This window comes from Pelobates fuscus, chromosome 6, assembly GCF_036172605.1.
Source record: "Pelobates fuscus isolate aPelFus1 chromosome 6, aPelFus1.pri, whole genome shotgun sequence".
Lineage (NCBI taxonomy): Eukaryota > Metazoa > Chordata > Amphibia > Anura > Pelobatidae > Pelobates > Pelobates fuscus.
The window spans coordinates 224022604-224043501 of NC_086322.1; the positions used below are offsets into that span (position 1 = coordinate 224022604).

The 20898-nt window shown below is 41.4% G+C and overlaps 1 protein-coding gene across 2 annotated transcripts in view; it reads left to right on the forward strand.

The window, feature by feature from the left end:
• The first annotated feature begins 864 nt into the window (after positions 1-864).
• The window catches only part of AFF1 (ALF transcription elongation factor 1), a 165521-nt gene continuing 145487 nt past the window's right edge, over positions 865-20898 (forward strand). For both annotated transcript variants that reach the window (XM_063458780.1, XM_063458781.1), the window contains exon 1: positions 865-1043. In XM_063458780.1, coding sequence (XP_063314850.1) covers positions 1027-1043 — 17 coding nt within the window. In that variant the 5' untranslated portion in view covers positions 865-1026. The remainder of the gene's footprint in view (positions 1044-20898) is intronic.

The window sequence follows — 20898 nt, forward strand, 5'->3', positions numbered from 1 at the left end:
CAGGCTGCCTGTGTTATAGTTATTGTGGTATGATTATTGTGTTATAGTTATTGTGTTATGGGTATTGTGTTATGATTATTGTGTTATGGGTATTGTGTTATAGTTATTGTGTTATAATTATTGTGTTATGGTTATGATTATTGTGTTATAGTTCTGTTATAATTATTGTGTTAGTATTATTGTGTTATAGTTGTGTTATAATTATTGTGTTAGTATTATTGTGTTATAGTTGTGTTATAATTATTGTGTTAGTATTATTGTGTTATAGTTGTGTTATAATTATTGTGTTATGGCTGTCACACTGTCAGTGCTCCCAGTGCAGATTCCTCAGGAACCAGCTGTGAGCAGCTCAGTACCCGCAGGTCCCCTGTGACTGGCTGACTCAATTTACTAACCCAGCCCCACCCCCAACACCACGGACCAATCAGCGGCCGCCTTCCATGCCATCTCTGCACAGGCCCATGTAAGGCAGTGGGCGGGCCCATGTTAGGCAGTGGGCGGGGGAGGACGTATGCCAAAACCGCCCCCTTCACTTCCCTAAATCCAAACTCTCAAATTTAGACTTATTTACTGCATGACAAAAAACAACAAACTTCTCATTGCAAATCCTTATCTTCTCTCTGCGTACGTCTCTCTGCGGAACATATACATTAAGGGGGACCCCACCCACCCCTCTTAATTTATATGTAAAACGGTTGAGTCCAAAGAAAGGGGCGGGAACGGGAATGTTAGCGTTTGGTCGTGCAAACGCTGCCTAAAGCTGGGGGCGTGACTAGGACTTCTTCGATGGGCGTGGCCTGTGAGAGAGGCGGGGTTAGCTGTGTGCAAGTGCAAAGACCCGGAGAGCAGTGGTAGCGGTAGCAGCGCCCCCCTCCCCTCCTGTCACTCACAGCGATAGTCATCATAATGTAAGTGGTCGCCAGCTGAGCGGGTCCCCCGACACAGGGCAAAGGCAAGCATCCACCCAGCGAGCCTGGCGACCTGCCAACTCATGGACCCTGCTCGCCTTCACTGACACACTTCGCTATGGCTGCCCAGTCCAGGTAAGCAGTGAGCACAGCGCTGTGTACAGGGCAGAAAGTTATCAGAACAGATACACTGCTCTCTATGGGACCCAGCAACTGGAGCCCATTATATTCTCTTATATGGAGGGGCTTACACTGGACCCCATTATATTATTCGTATTAGGGGTGTACCGTGTATGTACTGAGTAATACGTGGAATTTTTATATATATATTAATTTGGCATGATACATTCACTGGAAGGGAGGGGGGTTGTAGGTGGTGGGGTATGTGCTGAGTGTTAAAAGTGTGTGTTGTGTGTGTGTGTGTGTGTTGTGTATGTATGAACTTGAAAACTAGAGAAATCTCATTGTATCCTTCCTGATATAATTTATTTAAAAAAATAAAATAATAATAAAAATATATATATATATATATATATATATATATATATATATATATATATATATTCACCTGGTCTCTTTAAAAAGGGAACGATTACTGTAATCCCTATCCATGAAATAAAATCTGCTGTACTTCCTAGCTAAAGTAATTATAGGGCACAGTCAGAGGTGCTTCTGTCTCTATTTTTCAATGTGGATTTCTTAACAGGGGGGATGGGAGGGGTGGCGAGATCTTTAGATCTGTTATTAACCCTTTTGAAATCTTATTACTGTGACTTGGTCCCCCTTGCAATATTTTTTGGGAGATATTGTCATCATGTGTAACCCACATTGTCATCATGTGCACTGTTTTGTGTTTGTGTTTATTTTATCCTGTGGGTTCCATTTGAAAGTTCTCAGCTGTGAACCTGTTTCTGACTAAATGTAGTTACTCATTAATTGTTTTGTGTATTCTCTATCTACCTAATCCTTGTTATAGGTGATTTAAGATAATTAAGGTTAGGCTGCTTTTTCCTTTTTAGAATTTATTTTTTTGACTCTGTGTGTTTTGGTGATTGCTGTTATTTGAGATATATTCCATCTGTAAAGATCAGTTGACAAAACGAAAAATCATCAATAAAGTGTCAGTGATAGCTCTAGTTTGTGAGAGCTCCTACAGCCATCTTGGTAAGGTATTTCACCTCCCCCATACTTATTTTGTGTGTGTTTTTATGTACAGTTTTATCTATTATGGCTAACATTGGCACAGCAGATGTTTGATGGATCTCCAGGTACTTTGGTAGCCTTTAAGTGTAGTACAGTTTATAAACTTAAAAAGGAAGCCAAGGCTTTTTTTTTTTTTTTTTAATAAAATATGTGCTTTATGAATAAACATTATTGCTGGTTGTAACCATGCTTTTTAACATGTTGGTTTATTAACCAATAAAAAAAAAATCTGCAGCTTTATTAAATTCTGTATGTTTTATCTAATTTTTGCTAGGTATCTCGTTTTGCACAAGCTGTAGTATATATTGGTACTATAAAATTTAAAAAATAATTAGAAATTCCTTAATGGTTTTTAGAATATTTGATCTCTACATATTATTGGTACAGATGAGGGGGAGGGGGCAACTGCACCACCAGGGAAGTTTGGCAAGAGGGGGTGTGGTCAAAATATACAGCTCCATTTAGACTCCATTACACACACACACACACTCACTCACACAGATACCACTCACAGAAACAAAGCCTAGAACACTAGGAGGGGGCTCCAATCTGGTACCCTACCCAGTGCTCTGGGCAATCTTAATCTGACCCTGCAGTGTGTCCTCCACACCTCTTTTTCTGTGAGGTCAATACTGATAAGTCCTGTCAGATGCTTCTCATAGAGAATCATTCATAAATGAGGTGCAAGCGCAGCAAGTTTCATGCTTGAAACCAATGATTCTCTTTGAGGAAATATTTCGTTCTACTTTGCACCTCCGTTAAAAGTGAGTGAACCAGAAAACCTCTGGCTGTCTTCTTAACAGCTGAGAGGTGGTTTTTATAAAAAAATAAAATATTTAAATTCTCTTAAAATCTACACTTTTCTAAAGTAAGCCAGAAGGGAATGCAGTTAACCACAAAACATGCTGAAGTGTACCTTTGGTACAATACAATATACACACTACTATAGATAGTAACCGTAGTGAAATGTATACAAATACTTAACTTAAATGTTATAATGCAGCCTCCCAAGATCGTTACCCAAAGAAGACGACATTTTCATATATAGATAACCACAAACAACACAAAGCTTCGGGATACGGCTGAAAATGAGTCTAAAAGGAACATAAAAATATACAAAATAGAGAAGTACAATTAACACACTTTTATACGCTGAATACAAATGCACTCACAGAATTGTGTAGAATATATCGCTCATAGGGTGCCTCCCCTGATTGAAGTGGGGGGCTAGTAGTCCCTTGGCTCTTTATAAGATTCCTTAATGATGCTCAGAACTCCAAATGGGCAATGGTAGAAAAAAAGTGCTTTTATTGATAAAAGATGAATAATCACCATCAATATAAAGTATAGTTAAAAGAAAAAACGGTATGGTCCTACGCGTTTCGTTGTGCGAAGAACTTCATCAGGGACGTATATAAAAATATAATCAATATACAATCATAACATGTAAAAACACATCCTATTCACCCCAGGTGGAACGCGGAAGTGCGGTACAACCCATACTTCCGGTTCCGGTTATTCGAACGCGCCAAATTTGATCACAGCAATGCGAGGAAGATGGGGAAACAGCTGAACAGCTCCCTCACAGGACCAATCAAGCAACGGACACTGGATACCACCCACGGAACCACCAATGGACATAGGGACTTGCCCTATTTAAAGAGGACTCGGGGATGGGGGGGAATAGGATGTGTTTTTACATGTTATGATTGTATATTGATTTTATTTTTATATACGGTCCCTGATGAAGTTCTTCGCACAACGAAACGCGTAGGACCATACCGTTTTTTCTTTTAACTATACTTTATATTGATGGTGATTATTCACCTTTTATCAATAAAAGCACTTTTTTTCTACCATTGCCGTTTGGAGTCCTGAGCATCATTAAGGAATCTTATAAAGAGCCAAGGGACTACTAGCCCCCCACTTCAATCAGGGGAGGCACCCTATGAGCGATATATTCTACACAATTCTGTGAGTGCATTTGTATTCAATGCATAAAAGTGTGTTAATTGTACTTCACTATTTTGTATATTTTTATGTTCCTTTTAGACTCATTTTCAGCCGTATCCCGAAGCTGAAGTGTACCTTTTTTAGGTCTAAATTTGTTTTTGCAGAAATCGTAGCAATACTCGAGGTGAATTATGGAGGCAGTTAATTAGATATGCAATCCTCTGTGATTTACTAAACTGCCTCTTAATTAATCCAGATGCATTTCAGATTGGAACTCATTCATATTGACTCCACAGGCCCTAAAAATGTCTGCAGCAGGTCAAGAATGGCTCAAGAATGAATTCCTGAACAATTCATGAGCCATTTCCTAAGAATCAATATTTAGCTGCTGCCAGTGGTAGATGATTAAACAAGACATTAATAAATTGAAGCAAATGGTGATGTTAGGAGGGATAACAGAACCCGCTATATTTATTACCTTTATGATGTTAGGAGGGATAACAGAACCCGCTATATTTATTACCTTTATGATGTTAGGAGGGATAACAGAACCCGCTATATTTATTACCTTTATGATTTGTTTGCGGTTTGCCCAGCCAGTGAGTAACTATTACTGATATCTTTCATTTTGCGTGCAGCGGGTACATTTTATGCAAATATGACTTGTTTGTTGTGGGTTTTTTAAAAGATTTTTTCCAATCCACAATATGTTTGGACCTCACTGAATAACTCTGTCAATGTTCAATTTTTGATAGGCTCAACTTAGCCTTTCTCTCATTTTAAGTTTAATATAGCATGTTGGAGTATTGAAACATGTATACCACAAGACATGCTAGAAAGTGATAGAAATCTAAATGTATCCTTCCTGTTAAAATACATTTTAATTTTTTTTTTTTACAAATTTAGGTCCAGATTAGATAAAAGCAGTTAACGGTCCTGCGATTTATGCTTGATAAATGAACCTTTTTTTATTTCTGATCAATTCGTTCTGTCATACTGATACCGGAGAAACTGACGGAAGCCAAGCACAGAGAGATGGACACAGGTTTCTTCAGGAAGGAAGAGATTCTTTATTGGATCACCGATCGGGACTCAGAGGGACTAGCGTCACCAAAATACAGCAAAGTCTGAGTACTGAATACATAGAGTACATTCCTTATATAGCACTGTAGCTCCTCCCACAATTAACTACACCCACACATACCCTTAACCTATTTAATGAATAGAGTCTAAACTCATCCATCCGGTCTAACCACGTGGCTCATCTGATACAAAGGAGAGGGACGCGTAATTCCAGTTCTTACATTCCTGCACCTGGTCAGTACAGTGATGACAGTATCTTAGCTACGTGTTATTAACTAACTGATACTACAAACACATATACATACATATGCCTTGTGGCAATCTTAGCCTGCTAAACTTGTATTTTACTGGAATTACATCACATTCCCCCCTTTGATGCCTCTGATATTTCACAATTACTTGAGGCATCACTTAACCTTGGTTTGCATATACCTCAGGTTACCATGAACCAGACCAGACTTATCTTATGATGTGAATCTTCAACATTCATCTTCTTGCATTGGTTCTCCCTGATCTAGAGCCTTATACTTATATATCGCCATTATCTGTGCAGCAGCCTTCCTCTCTGCTATACTTCCTATCAGGCTTTGCACAGACCTAACTACTAAGGGTATAAGACACGGTAGGAGTAGACACAACAGTAAAATCAGTAGGACTCCACCTACCACTGCCTTAAGCCCTCCAAACCACTCATACCAGCTACCAAACCAACTACTTGGATTGTACCCTTTCCATACCTGAGTAGGCACATGCGCTAGTTTAACCATATGGCTAGTAAGCTCAGCTATTGCTTGCCCTTCGTCATCTATTTGAAGACAGCAATTACTTAGGTTAAACTTCCCACATACACCTCCCTCTACTGCCAAAAGGTAATCCAAGGCTAATCTATTTTGGTAGACTGCTGTCCTCATCCTGGTGTTATGCTTCGCTAGAAGATTGAGCGCTTGTGATGTCTCATTTGTGATAATCTCAACCACCGCCTGTAATCTTATAATACGGTTGAGCATATAAATAGGGGTTCTATAACCAAAGGTACCATCCTCAGCCCACGTGGCTGGCCCATAATAATCTATAATACGCTGGGGAGGCCATTCATTATCTTCCCAGGCGCCTATCTCTATGGGTCCCCTTTTCTTCCTATGATTCACATCATACACTTTAACACCTAAAGTCTCACCTGTTTCAATCGGTAACAAGAAGGAGGATGGTTTGAGCATACCCAACACACATGCCCCTTCCCAGTCCTGTGGCAACTCCGAATAGGCTTTCTTACCACAGATCCAGTACAAATTTGCTGGGGCTCTCCAGGTAGATGTGATGGATAGATCAAACCACACATCCTTTAAATTGGCATATCTAGCAAACGGGTTAGATGGTTCTGAGACATTTGAAGCCGACCACCAAGTTGTATTCTTTGTATCATCATCATAAGCTTTTTGCCCTAGACAAGTTAATTCTCCTACAGAAGTATTATACATCATTCCTTTCCTTGCTATGCAAACATAACCTATGATGGAGGTCTTTAATCTCCACTCAGATTTACCTCTAACACTCATATGATAATCGGCTTGTGTAGATATTAATTGGTCAACTGCCTCAGAACCGGACATTACCTCCTTTGCTTCCCAAGGCCATTGGTCTCCCATGTTAGTACCTCCACACACATAGCAGTTGGTAACATTAAGACTACCGGCAATACTTTCAGCTAAATCGATGAACAGGTTTTTAGCATTATGGGGGATCTTATTATCTATACTCATCTCTTCGTAAAAGGAATGGTATACTTGATGAGTCTGGGAGGATACCGTATCAGTCTCTATTCCTATAAACAATAATGTCCCAGGATCTAAACCCGTCCCGTATATTTGAAACCCAAATAAATTTCCATACTTATCTAAGAACTTGTCGGGGTTATTAATGAGTATATGGACTGGGTTGCATTCCATAGACTTACAATAAGGGCTAGTCGGCAACTTAGTCACTATCATGTCTTTGTCTACTGTCTGTCCCCAAGTTGCCCACCCCACACAAGACCAATATGGGCAAAAGTTATAATCTCTATTTGGGCATCTAGGACTTACATATTTATTTTTGCTACTGGGACAAATATATTTATCGTTAGACCCATACGTCCTCTCCCATCTAAGATCCCCACATACATTCCACGGCTTTCTACCACTCGATATCGCTTTACACGCATCAAATAGCAGAACACCCGAAGAATGTACGGATTCTAACACCGTTTTATTAATTAGGGTCCCCTGAGGATCTCCATTCCTGAGAGTCAACCAGATTGTACGAGGTTGATACTCCGGACTGAAGCACTTAGGTTCTCCTACTCCTAAATGGCACACACTATAATCTATATTTAAGTATCTACATCTCGATACATCTCCTTTACACTCGTATTGTGAATGCCAAATTAGGGTTTGGGAAATATGGTTACCTGTTCTCGTAGTCTTAATGCATACCTCACAGCTAGGAGTGTCGGTACCTCTACCTTCCTGAATATAAAAACACATGTAAATAAACACAATCAAAAGCACATCTTTCGCCGTCATCCTCAGTCTTCGTCCGTGCGATGGAACCTCAGCTTCCAGGATGTGAGGGCTGCAGGGAATGGAGTTCTGCTCGTCTTCACAGGTGTCCCTTCGAGACTTTCCTGGCTTATACACTATGTGATGGTAAGCGGACAGGCTTTATTATGGCCTTCTCACTCACACCTGTAACAATAAAATTTGTAATCCACAATAATTCCTCGTTACTCCGACTGAGTAGTGCGTTTTAACCGGATCTTGCAGGGATTCTCTGGATCTACTGTAACTTGCCAAGAATCGACTGCTGCTGGTTTAACCCTGGAGTGATGTATCCACGGAGTCACTTCTGCTACTTTTATTGCTGTAGGGGTAGACAAAAGAACAACATAAGGACCTCTCCACTTGGGCCCTAACGGTACATTATTCCACTCTTTAATCCACACTTGATCTCCTGGATGATAACTATGAACAGGGGGATAAATATTCACAGGTAATCTATCTTGTACCCATTTCTGTACCTCCTCCATAGTCTTACCCAACTCTACAACCTGCTGCCGGGTAATTCCTTCTCCCAACTGACTCAAGTCCCCCCTTAAGTTACCAAGTACGGGAGGTGGTCGCCCATACATGATTTCAAAAGGAGAGAGGCCCATCCTTCTGGTAGGGGTACTGCGGATTCGCAATAAAGCTATGGGTAAGAGAACGTTCCACTTAAGTTGGGTTTCCTGACACATTTTAGCCAACTGGTTCTTTATAGTTCTATTCATTCTCTCTACCTTACCAGAACTCTGGGGTCTATATGCAGTATGAAGCCTCCACTTTATACCAAGCATATGAGTCAGTTGTTGTAGGCACTGATGAACAAAAGCTGGACCATTGTCCGATCCTATAGAACAGGGTAGTCCATATCGGGGTATTATTTCTCGTAGCAGGAATCTCACAACTTCTCCTGCTTTCTCTGTACGAGTAGGACATGCTTCTACCCAGCCTGAATAGGTGCACACAATTACCAGCAGGTAACGATGTCCACCCGATTTAGGCATCACTGTAAAGTCTATTTGTAGATCGGACATGGGGAGTCCCCCCATAAACTGAACTCCTGGTGGCTTTACTGGTCCTTGTCTTGCATTATTCTTAGCACACATTACACATCTGCGTACAATGGCCTGAGTCAAGTTGGACAATCTTGGTATGTAGAAATGTTTTCTAAGAGATTCTTCAGTACTGTCTCTCCCAGAATGTGTCCCGTTGTGATAATTTTGGACAATTTCTACCGCTAGCGATGCTGGTATAACTATTCTTCCATCTTCTAGCTGATACCACTTGTTCTCCAGATACTTTCCCGGTTCAGTCTTTAACCACTCCTCTTCTTGAGCTGTATAAACTGGAGTCCATTGGGACAGTGGAGTTGGTATAAGAGCAGCTATATGCCCCACATACTCCTGTCTTCCTGATTCAGCAGCACGCTTAGCTGCACTATCTGCCATCCGATTTCCCTTGGTTACATCACCATCACCTCTCAGATGTGCTCGACAATGAATAATACCGACTTCTTTCGGCTCCCACACTGCTTCCAATAGTTGTAGGATTTCAGCTGCGTACTTGATTTCTTTGCCCTCTGAATTCAGTAGTCCTCTTTCTTTATACAAAGCTCCGTGGGCATGAGTGGTTAAAAACGCATACTTAGAGTCCGTATAGATATTTACTCTTAAACCTTCAGCCAATTGTAACGCTCGTGTTAGTGCTATTAATTCTGCCTTTTGTGCTGATGTTCCTTTCGCCAGTGGCCGAGCTTCTATCACCTTGTCTATGGTTGTTACTGCATATCCTGCATAGCGGATCCCTTCTTTCACATAACTACTGCCGTCGGTGTAATATTGAACATCGGGGTTCTGGATGGGAAAATCACGAAGATCTGGTCTACTTGAGAATACTTCATCCATTACTTCCAAACAATCATGTTGACTTTCAGTAGGTTGTGGCAAAAGGGTAGCTGGATTTAAGGTGTTTACAGTCTCTAAATGCACTCTTGGGTTTTCACACAACATTGCTTGATACTTGGTCATACGGCTATTACTAAACCAATGATTTCCTTTGTAATCCAACAACGTCTGTACTGCATGTGGGACTCGTACATAAAGTTCTTGACCCAGAGTGAGTTTATCGGCTTCAGCTACTAGCAGGGCGGCTGCAGCTACGGCTCTTAGACAAGGTGGAAGTCCGCTGGCCACTGCATCCAGTTGCTTAGACATGTAGGCAACAGGTCTTTGCCATGATCCCAAGTACTGTGTCAATACTCCCACAGCCATTCTTCTTTGCTCGTGTACATATAAGTAGAATGGTCGTGTGTGATCAGGTAGACCTAATGCTGGGGCACTCATCAAAGCCTTCTTCACATCTTCAAATGCCGTTTGCTGTTCTTGGGTCCATAAGAAGGGGTCGTGCTCTGTACCTTTGATAGCTGCGTACAGAGGTTTTGCTAGTATCGCATAGCTGGGAATCCATATCCTACAGAAGCCTGCTGCCCCCAAGAATTCTCGCACTTGTCTTCTATTCTTGGGTATTGGTATTTGGCAGACAGCTTCTTTTCTCTCTGGCCCCATAATTCTTTGACCTTCAGAGATATGGAATCCTAGATACTTGACAGTTGGCAAACACAACTGAGCCTTCTTTCTAGACACCTTGTATCCTGCCTTCCAGAGAATGTGTAGTAGATCGTGCGTTGCTTGCTGACAGATTTCTTTTGTAACTGCTGCTATCAACAAGTCATCTACATATTGTAACAATACACACTCTCCTGGGATGGACTCGAAATCCAATAGATCTTGACTTAGGGCTGAACCAAATAGGGTAGGTGAATTTTTAAACCCTTGGGGCAGTCTTGTCCAAGTCATTTGGCGTTTTGAGCCCGTTACAGCGTTCTCCCACTGGAAAGCGAAAATACATTGACTTTCTGCGGCAATTCGGAGGCAAAAGAAGGCATCTTTGAGATCTAAGACTGTGAAGTAAGTAGCCCCGCCCGGAATTAAAGCAAGCAGGTTATATGGATTGGGTACAACTGGATGTATGCTAACAACCGCATCATTGACTGCTCTTAAGTCCTGCACAGGTCGATACTCATCTGTGCCGGGCTTTTGAACAGGCAGCAATGGGGTGTTCCAGGGGGAAGTACAGAATTTTAGGATACCATACCGTATGAACTTATCCAGATAGGATTGGATGTTCTTCTTAGCCTTCTGCGGAATGTGATATTGTCTTAGGCTCACTGGATAAACCCCATGTTTCAGTTCAATTTTTATTGGTGGAATATTGCGGGCCAGTCCTGGTGGGTTGTTCTCTGCCCAAACTCCTGGTATGTTAAACAATGTCTCATCACTCCTAGGGTTTTGGCTAGTCAACACTGTATAAAGTCGCCACTCTTCTTCCTTTGGTACGGATAAAGTCATAATACCTGAAGGTCCATTAAACTTTAAAGATGTTGTTCCATCTGGTAGGAACGTAATCTGCGCTTGTAATTTGGATAGCATATCACGTCCCAGCAATTGGACTGGACATTCAGGCATATAAAGGAATTGGTGTTTTACTACGTGGCCTCCCAATGTACAGAGTCGACTTTTAAGAACCGGTCTTTCAGCACTTCTTCCAGTTGCTCCTATCACAGTAATAGTCCTTCCAGATGGAGGAGCAACTAGATTAGTCACCACTGAATGTTCAGCACCAGTGTCGATCATGAACGCACTCCTTTTCCCCCCTATTGATACATCGACCATAGGCTCCGCTCGACCAAGGGGGATGGAGCCCGGTCGGTATCAATAGTCCTCCATGACCGTGTCAGCCAATCCTACGAAGTCCCTACCTTCTCTATCGCGGGACCTTTGCGCTGCTGGAATATATCTGTCTTCCCTAACACTTCCTCTGTTCCCATTACTCCCTCTATAACCATTACTCCCTCCGGGGCCTCCTCTACCTCTCGCTCTGCCTCTAAAGTTTCCGTAGCCTGCCCTGGGTAGGACCCTCTCGTACTGCTCTCTTTGCGGACATTCGTTCCTCCAATGCCCTTCTTCCTTGCAATACGCACACTGATCCCTACTCAAAGGCTCCCTACTCCATCTATTATTGCCTCTATCTGGGCCCCGTTTATCTACGCCTGCGATCGCTACCGCTAGCATATCAGCCTTTTTACGCATCTTGCGCTCCTCCTCTTTCTTGCTTTCTGTTTCCCTATTCATATACACCTTATTAGCTACCTCCATTAGTTGGGTGATTGACATACCTGCAAACCCTTCTAGCTTTTGTAGCTTGCGCTTAATATCTCCGTAAGCTTGGCTGACAAAGGCGGAGTTCACCATTCGGGAATTGTCTGCGTCTTCCGGATTAAAGGGGGTGTACAAGCGGTACGTCTCCAATAATCGGTCATAAAAGACACTGGGCGCTTCATCGCTTTTCTGGATCACCTCAACTGTCTTCGACATGTTAATGGCTTTCTTTCCTCCGGCTTTCATGCCAGCAATTATAGCGTCTCTATAGGCTCTGAGTTGAACCATATCAGCACCATTTACGTTCCAATCGGGATCAGTGTTGGGATAATGTGTTGCGGCCCATGCTGCTGGATTAGCTTGGTTCAAAGCACGGGCTCTATCTTCTAATGCTTTAATGGCTGCTTGATTTATTCTTGTCCTTTCCTCATTGTTAAATAAAGTCATTAGTAACTGCTGGCAATCAGCCCATGTCGGATTATGCGTCTGTACTATTGAGGTGAACAGATCAGTCATGGCTTGTGGTTTCTCAGTATACGAGGAATTATGGGTCTTCCAGTTTAAAAGGTCGGTAGTGGTGAAAGGGACATATACGAAGACAGGGTCAGCGTGTGCCATTTGACCTGCGGCATCGATATAAGCTGACCCGGGATTTAAGCGAAGAGGCATCTGATAGTGCTTTAATTGTTGGGCACCAGTCAACTGTCGGGTTTGGATGGGGCTACGTAGGGAAGCGTCAGTCATGGGTTCCGGTCGGGGAGAGATAGGGTATGGGGATGTGGGAGGTTGGTTTTGGGAAAAGGTAGTGAATAGAACACTTCGGGCCGAGCTAGATGAAGCTTGACCGGAAGTCTGAAGTGGCGCCAAATCAGGATATTCATTTTTAATGGAGGTTGGTCTATCTGGTTCCGGAAGGGGGGATTTAGTACGAGGGGGGGTGGATCCTGCACTGGAGGAGGAAGCGGAAGTGGATGGGGGTAGTGAGGGAAGGGTTACAGGACTTCCTGCGTTTGCGTCACTTCTTCTTAACGGAAAGTAAGGGGGCGGCAAAGGGATCTCGGACTCAGGGGGCGTGTCCAAAATGGGCCTAACACCAGCCCTAGTGGACGAACAAGTCCTAGCTACCATGAGGCGACACTGTTCCTCGTGGCATGTCCGGAGCCATTTTGGCGAGTCATTTACGGCCTGTCTCCAACAATCAATATAAGGAAACTGGCCGTAAAGTTCAGGCCTACCTGATACAGCCACGTGTAAGCGCTGTACCAGAGTTGGATCCAAACTGCCACGTGGCGGCCATGCCGCAACCAAAGTAGGCCACTCCCTAGTGCACAAAGTGACCAAACGTACAGGGGACATCTTAACCCCAAAATCACAAACTTTGAATCCCTTTTTAAAATTCTTAACCATACATCCTAAGGGATCCGGAATCGTTGACTGCGACGCACCCATACTTAACAGTGGAACGTTGTCGACAACGATTACTATACACGCGTACTATTCAACAGTCACACCCGTTTCCTCTGGCAACAGCACCACGTGGTACGGTTATCAAGTGAAACGTACACAATAACAATAAACACTCAGGGAATTCCCGTACACACACAGCTGCTACACCAGTCACTATATAATCAATATTATGCCCTTTGGCGTAACTACACAGTCACCCACGCTATAATTCTCTATATACGAATTACCCGTCTATAACACACCCCAGTAACATCGTCTTTTACAAATAGCGGTTACAGTACGGTTAGCATAGGTCAAAGCACAAGTTAAGGTCACAATACAATTATTAGTGGTTATGGTGTTAAACATGCAATGGACGACAATGATTAGTACTTATTATATAATGTCAGTAAATATACAGGGTTATGGTACCGTGCACTATAATACAGCAACACACTATTAACACTCTCGCTAGACGGCTGAGCTCGCGCTATCTAACAAGATATACACTTTACTAAACAATCGTTAACACATTTACAATTCCCAACTAAACTATTGGCCAGTACCTTGAATGGACTACCTAAAACTATATACACCCGTTTTGGTTAGCCACACTGCCCAATCACCACATATACATAGCGAGCTAGAGATCCGAATTTACACAGGCGCCTCTTAGTCGCACTATACAACGAGCTAGAGATCCGAATTTACACAGGCGCCTCTTAGTCGTACTATCAAAAGTCTAGTGGGTTCCAAATTTACACGCCTTCCCACTTAGCCCAGATAGGATGAGAACTAGCGAACCGAATTTACACAGGCGCCGCTTAGTCTCCCGGTCCCTCCGACCTAGCGAACGTAATATACACCCTAGAACGCTAGTCTAGACAAGACACCGGTGTCCGGCTAGGGCTATCTTACACCAGGACCCCGCCTGACTAACCAAATCAAACGGTCTGACTAAAGAGCGTTCGATCGAGCGGTGCGCCTTCGCTCCTTCCCTCCGACAGAGGGGGCAGATACAGATTCAAAAACCCCTTTGGGCCTACCGCACAATCGGTATACCCCTAGCGGGTCCTGCCGTCTAAAACAGCAGTTATCTTACCTCCTCGTTCCTGAACCTGAGTTCACACTCATCGACGGGGACACCCCAGCACTTCTCACGTAGAGGCCGATGATCTCCTGGACAACAGACCAGTGGCGCCGAGACGAAGGGAGGTCCACGCAGAAGTTCAGGGGTGCAGCCGTAGAGAACGTGGGCAAAGATAGACCGTCTCACGCCTCTGCCTCTCAGCTACCGTTGAACGATGAGCTTCCCGGCCAATGCACCAAATGATACCGGAGAAACTGACGGAAGCCAAGCACAGAGAGATGGACACAGGTTTCTTCAGGAAGGAAGAGATTCTTTATTGGATCACCGATCGGGACTCAGAGGGACTAGCGTCACCAAAATACAGCAAAGTCTGAGTACTGAATACATAGAGTACATTCCTTATATAGCACTGTAGCTCCTCCCACAATTAACTACACCCACACATACCCTTAACCTATTTAATGAATAGAGTCTAAACTCATCCATCCGGTCTAACCACGTGGCTCATCTGATACAAAGGAGAGGGACGCGTAATTCCAGTTCTTACATTCCTGCACCTGGTCAGTACAGTGATGACAGTATCTTAGCTACGTGTTATTAACTAACTGATACTACAAACACATATACATACATATGCCTTGTGGCAATCTTAGCCTGCTAAACTTGTATTTTACTGGAATTACATCACAATACGACGGAACACTGGAGAAAGTAATCATAACATCTGTTCACCTTTTTTGTGTGCTTGTATGTACTGAAGCTCTTCTAATATTTAATATATTGACAGTACACAATTTCTTAGGTTAAATCTTCTTTCATTTCCTTTATAATGCACATAGTAGTAAATACACTTGTACTGTCATTATGATTCTATAAATGGGAAAGAAGACAGCATTTTTGATCTTTCATTTAAAATGGTGCTTGAATATGTGTTCTACGTGAGGTAGAAGTTGTCATGATAGCTGAGAGCAGAGCACTGACACTGTACTTTCCGGCAGGGGTGAGTGACTAGTTTGCTGACCCAGCATTCCCACTGTGTGCGCCCTTTTATAGTGCCCTCAGCCCTTTCTAATGATATAGCGGTGACCTACTGCCTATCCTACTCCCCCACCCCCACCTTCTTTTTCAAAGGCCTAGAACAGGGATAGACTACCTTTTGGCACTCCAGATATTGTAGACTACATCTACTATGCTTTGCCAGCATTGTGGAAGATGTAGTCCAAACATCTGGGTAGGTTGAGTACCCCTTGCCTTGAAACATTAATAAGTATTAATAGAGCATGCCAGAAATGTAATCCAGTTGGTATGTTACTTTTTCCTATCAAAACAGACTTGGGGTATGTAGACTAAACAGTCACTTAAAGACAACAAAGAAACTTACTAATGAATTTTCCTCACATCATGACCACTAAAGCATGGTACGTTGCCCTTCTCCTCCCCCCTCCCCCTCTCCAAATATAAGTAGTAAAACAATTTTCTAACGGCATACCTCTCAAGTGTCCCTATTTAGGAAGCACAATATTAAGTCCCTCTCTTCTAGAAGCTCTATATTGTTGGTGTGTGGATGGATAACGGGTGCACTGCAGTAATACAGAAATGTGTATTTAACCCCTTAAGGACCAAACTTCTGGAATAAAAGGGAATCATGACATGTCATATGTCCTTAAGGGGTTAAACTACAATACATAGAAATCAGTCTATGTAAATAAAATGCATTCTTCTTGTTGTAACTTATATTTTAGTTGCATAAATTATTAGGTCACCTAACACTTCTCAGGACAGCCCTGCCACTGGCCACACCACCACTCACACTTCTAAACTTGAAATGTTCCTCTTAGTCCAGTTGAAATATTGTCAAATATGGCTAACTGTTGATTTCTTACCTGGGATTCTCTGGGTGGCAACCGGATGTTAGTTTACTCCAGCTAGGAGCTTCCATTAGCTTTTTTTGTTTTTTAGAGAAACTGCTGAGTAGCACCATAACCAGTACATTGCACTGTAGTGGTTATTGTTTTTGGAGTGTCCCTATAAGGCCAACGTAGAGTTGGAACTAATATTATATTTAGTGAGTTGGGTTGCTGCAATCATTCCATTTTATATGCTGAGCTGTCAAGCTTACATCATTTTACAGACCTTTTTAGTGACTCTTAACACCCATAGATTTAGATGCTGACCGTTTAAACCAATTTATTTCTCAAAACTTGCTTCGACAGATTATGAAATCTGAATACATGTAATTGGAGCACGTATGAGGTCCCTAGATGTCACATTGTTAAAGCAATTTTGTTAAAGTTGCCCTGTCCTCTACCAAATGGTAAGGCCGACTTTCGATTATGCTGAAATGGTGGAAAATATATTCTTTGAAAAATTTTTCTTGAGACAATATGGCTCTCCTTTCTAATTGTTATGACAACTTTATCTAGTCATTTAGTTTTGATAAAAAAAAAAAAAATCAAATACAAGATACAAACAATGTAAGTATTTACCCTAAGATGATACAGAGGGCTTCTGATATTCTAACTACTACCCCTTTAAAACACATTTGTCGATGTCTGGTGAATCTATATGAACTTGGGAGAGAAAAAAAAGGTAAATGCAAAAGTTCCATATTTTAACTTACAGCTTGAGGTTGTTATTAATGATGTATCATGTAGGCTAGCAATAAGTTAATTGAAACAGTCCTTCGGCTCTGGATCAGGCTCCGCCGACGTCAGCTGGCGGTGGAGACCTAATGCGAATGCGCGGCATTATTAAATGCTTTCCTATGGATTAAATCTGATGCTGGAGGTACGTGAGGATGTCCAGTGGCTGATAACGGACAAAATATCCGTTTGGATTCCAGAAGCCCTCTAGTGGCTGTCTGTTAGCCACAGAGGGCAAATTTAGAGCTGCCATGTAAACATTGCAGTTCTCTGGAACTGCAATGTTGTATATTGCAGCACTAAGTTAGCTGAAGTGGTCTGGGTGCCTGCAGGGTCCCTTTGAAGTGGTGCAGAGTTATAAATGTGGAGCACAGTTTGCTGATTTTACTTATCCTTGCAAACTGTTTTGGTATCAAACTTTGCCTGAGAAGCTTTTTCTGTTTTCTCATGTAAAGGTGCCCTAGGCAATCTTATCTTACAATAATAAATGCTGTCACATGCTGCTTTCAGAGTTCAAACTAAATGCCACCCTCCAGCGTAGTTCAGTATGGATCCTCTTAAAACCACAATCTCACATTCATTCTATTGAAAAATTAATTTGTGGAAGGTAAACACCAATATAACTTCTATTATTATTTTAGTATTTATATAGTGCCAGCAACTTCTGTAGCGCTGTACAATGGGTGGACTTACAGACACGTAGTTGTAACCAGATAATTTGACACACAGAAACAGAGGGGTTGAGGGGCCTGCTCAATGAGCTTACATGCTAGAGGGTATCATAACACATATGTTATAAATGACTTTGTATTTATTGCTTCTGCCTAACCTTTCTGTAGTAATAGGTTTTTGGGATGAGCAGGAAAAATTTCATGATCCATTTGAGCACTGTGACTGCAGGGGCATGGTCTATGCACCAAAACCATTTATTTAAGCTAAATTTGTTTTTGGTTCTTAAAGTATCCCTTTAAGATGAAATTAAACTTTTTCATATAGATGGCATAGAGAGATTGTAGGATTAAAGGAAAACCCAAAACCCCATAACCACTACAGCCTTCTGTACTCTAGTGGTTGTAGTGCCAAGAGTGTCCTGGTGCACTCCCAGAGAAAGTAATCAAACAGTTTGACAAATCACTTTGCTGATGCACATCCATAATGGGCAGTTTGCGAGAACATTGATGTGATGAGACGATGGTATATGCTTATCACAAAACACAATATTTTTAGTAGAGAACCCCATAAATGCCTTGGTTTCTATTTTCACAAAGATTCCACGATTTACTTTAGTATCCCATCTTCTGTTCAGATGTTTCCAAGTCGGATTGCTTCCAACTCCATGATTGTATTTTTTGCACACCGTGCTGCTTTGTGAAATGATGAAATTATGGTTGTTCCAGCGTTTTTCATTCAGGATCTAGCTGACTTTGCACCTGGCCAAGCTGTAGGTTAACAATGACCTTGAGTTTAAAGGACACCTGTCATGCCCAAAACTAATTTTTGCTCTTTTTAAGCACTTCATCTCTACTTTTAGCAGTCTTGCTAGCAAAAATGTAAATTGAGAGAAAAGCCTATTTAAAATAGTTTTTTTTTTTTTTTTTTCCTCTCTCTCACCTGTTAATCAGTTCTTTATCTTAGACTATGTGCCATATGACAAGGAAGTGATTGATAAAGTAGAGCAGAAGAGACCTCTCTGGCTAGGTACTATAGCAATGGTGTGACTTCAGCCACTGGCATACTGGCAACGAAGGGACTGGGTGTAGTGCAGTCGGCCCAGAGGTGGGTGTTACAGAAGTTTGACATTAACTCTTTAATGAGATCACTGACCGACAGGGAAGTAGTGACATGTTCCCTTTAATATCTGGAAATCTGTATAGATGACGTCCAGGGTCAAATACAGACCTGGATCAACTGAGATTCTTGTAGGCATCTGCTAACAAATCACTAGTAGCCGTACTCTTTTAGATTTATTGCCAAAAACTTTTCAGAATTTTGTTTTTTTTTTGTGCGATACTCCAAATGGTGGTTGGAGTAGCCATTTTAAAGGATCAAGCACTATAACCTCTACATTCCGCTCTAGTGGTTTTAGTTCCAGGGTGTCCTGGTACCTTCCCAGAGTAATTAGTCAAACCACTTTACCATCTTATTTGGGTACCCTCTTTTATTGGTGCCCATTTCTAGATGTTTTTAAGATAATTTAGCCTTTAAAATTCCCAAGTCACTTTAGAACTTTAGGCATGTTTATGAAAGTGCTTTTAACCCCTTAAGGACCAAACTTCTGGAATAAAAGGGAATCATGACATGTCACACATGTCGTGTGTCCTTAAGGGGTTAAGGCTGCTTATTATGGAACTTTCCATATGGAGTGGCATTGAGGTACGGTGTCTTTAAATTGTTATTTCTTACTTTTAGTTTTGTGTTCTAACTCAAACTTTTGTAAATGTAGTGCCCAATCTGTATACTTATACATCTGTTGTTGAATAAGCCCATTGTACAGCGCTATGGAATTTGCTGGCGCTATATAATAAAATAATAATAAATGATGCACACATTTATTTCTGAAGTTTAGATTTGGTTTTGAGGGTCTTGGTAGTCTGAATCCTGTGAGAATTTGCTGAAGATATTATACAAATGCATACTCTTCTAAAGCCAAAATCCATTATCTACTTCTTATAACTTGTGTGGCAAATAGATTTTCCAAATTGTCTTTGATGTGCGGATATACACATAAATGTATTATATGCTTTGCATCACTGCAACAATTACTGAAAAGTGACCTCTCGTATTGTTGTTCAGTGAGAGGGAACGGTACAAAATATTCATCATGTGACAACAATCATTAAAATTTAGTCAATATTCTGAATGACTTCTCCTTGATTTATGCAAAGGCAGAGAGTTTATTGGTGTTTTTATTCCTTTTAGAACAGTATGTGCAAATCTTACGAATTTGTATTGTTTTACATAGTGTTGACATGTAAAAGTGACTGAATATACACGATAAAGGGATTATGTTGCACTTCTATACTTTACATGTTCCAGTGGCTGCAATGATCCATTTAATGCTCTGCAGTCACTACCTCCAAATTCCCTCTGCTACTTTTTGACTCGACTCCCCCATTTTAACCTTTAGAACAAGACCAAAAGGTAGGTAGATCCCCAGATGTTTTAAAACTACAACTTCCATGATGCCTTGTCATTCTAAAGGCATGCAAAGCATTAGTAGTTCTACAACATCTGGGGATCTGATACCTTTTTGGTCAATCCTGCTTTAGATTGTTGGCTCATTGGCTGTTGAGCGAAATACTTTGTATAAAAGTGGTTAAGTGGCTAGATTGTCTGCTTAAATTGTACTGTCTTTTTCCACAATTGTATAGCCCTGTAGAATATGTTGGCACTTTATAAATGCCATTAATAATAATAGAATAATCACAGCTACAATATATACGGTTTGAGTTTCTTTAAAAAAACTTTTTTGTAAAAAATAAATAAATGGTAAATTAGGGTGGCCAGGCACCAGGAAATATCCACCCATGGTTTTATGGTTCCCATGATACGGTCATAAATTCTATTTAACAGATTATGGGATGACAAATTCAATTCTGTGTCCTGGTATGTAAAAGCTTCCCAATTTTCTGGAGGCATGTTGAGAAATGGGAGGATCAAAATCAAAGGAATTATGTAAATATATTTTCCAGACAGTTGGCAAACTGAGTCAGTGGTTTTAATAGAGAAGTTTATAGGTATGCGTATATAGAAGTATGAGGTTTCAAAAATTCAGGATGC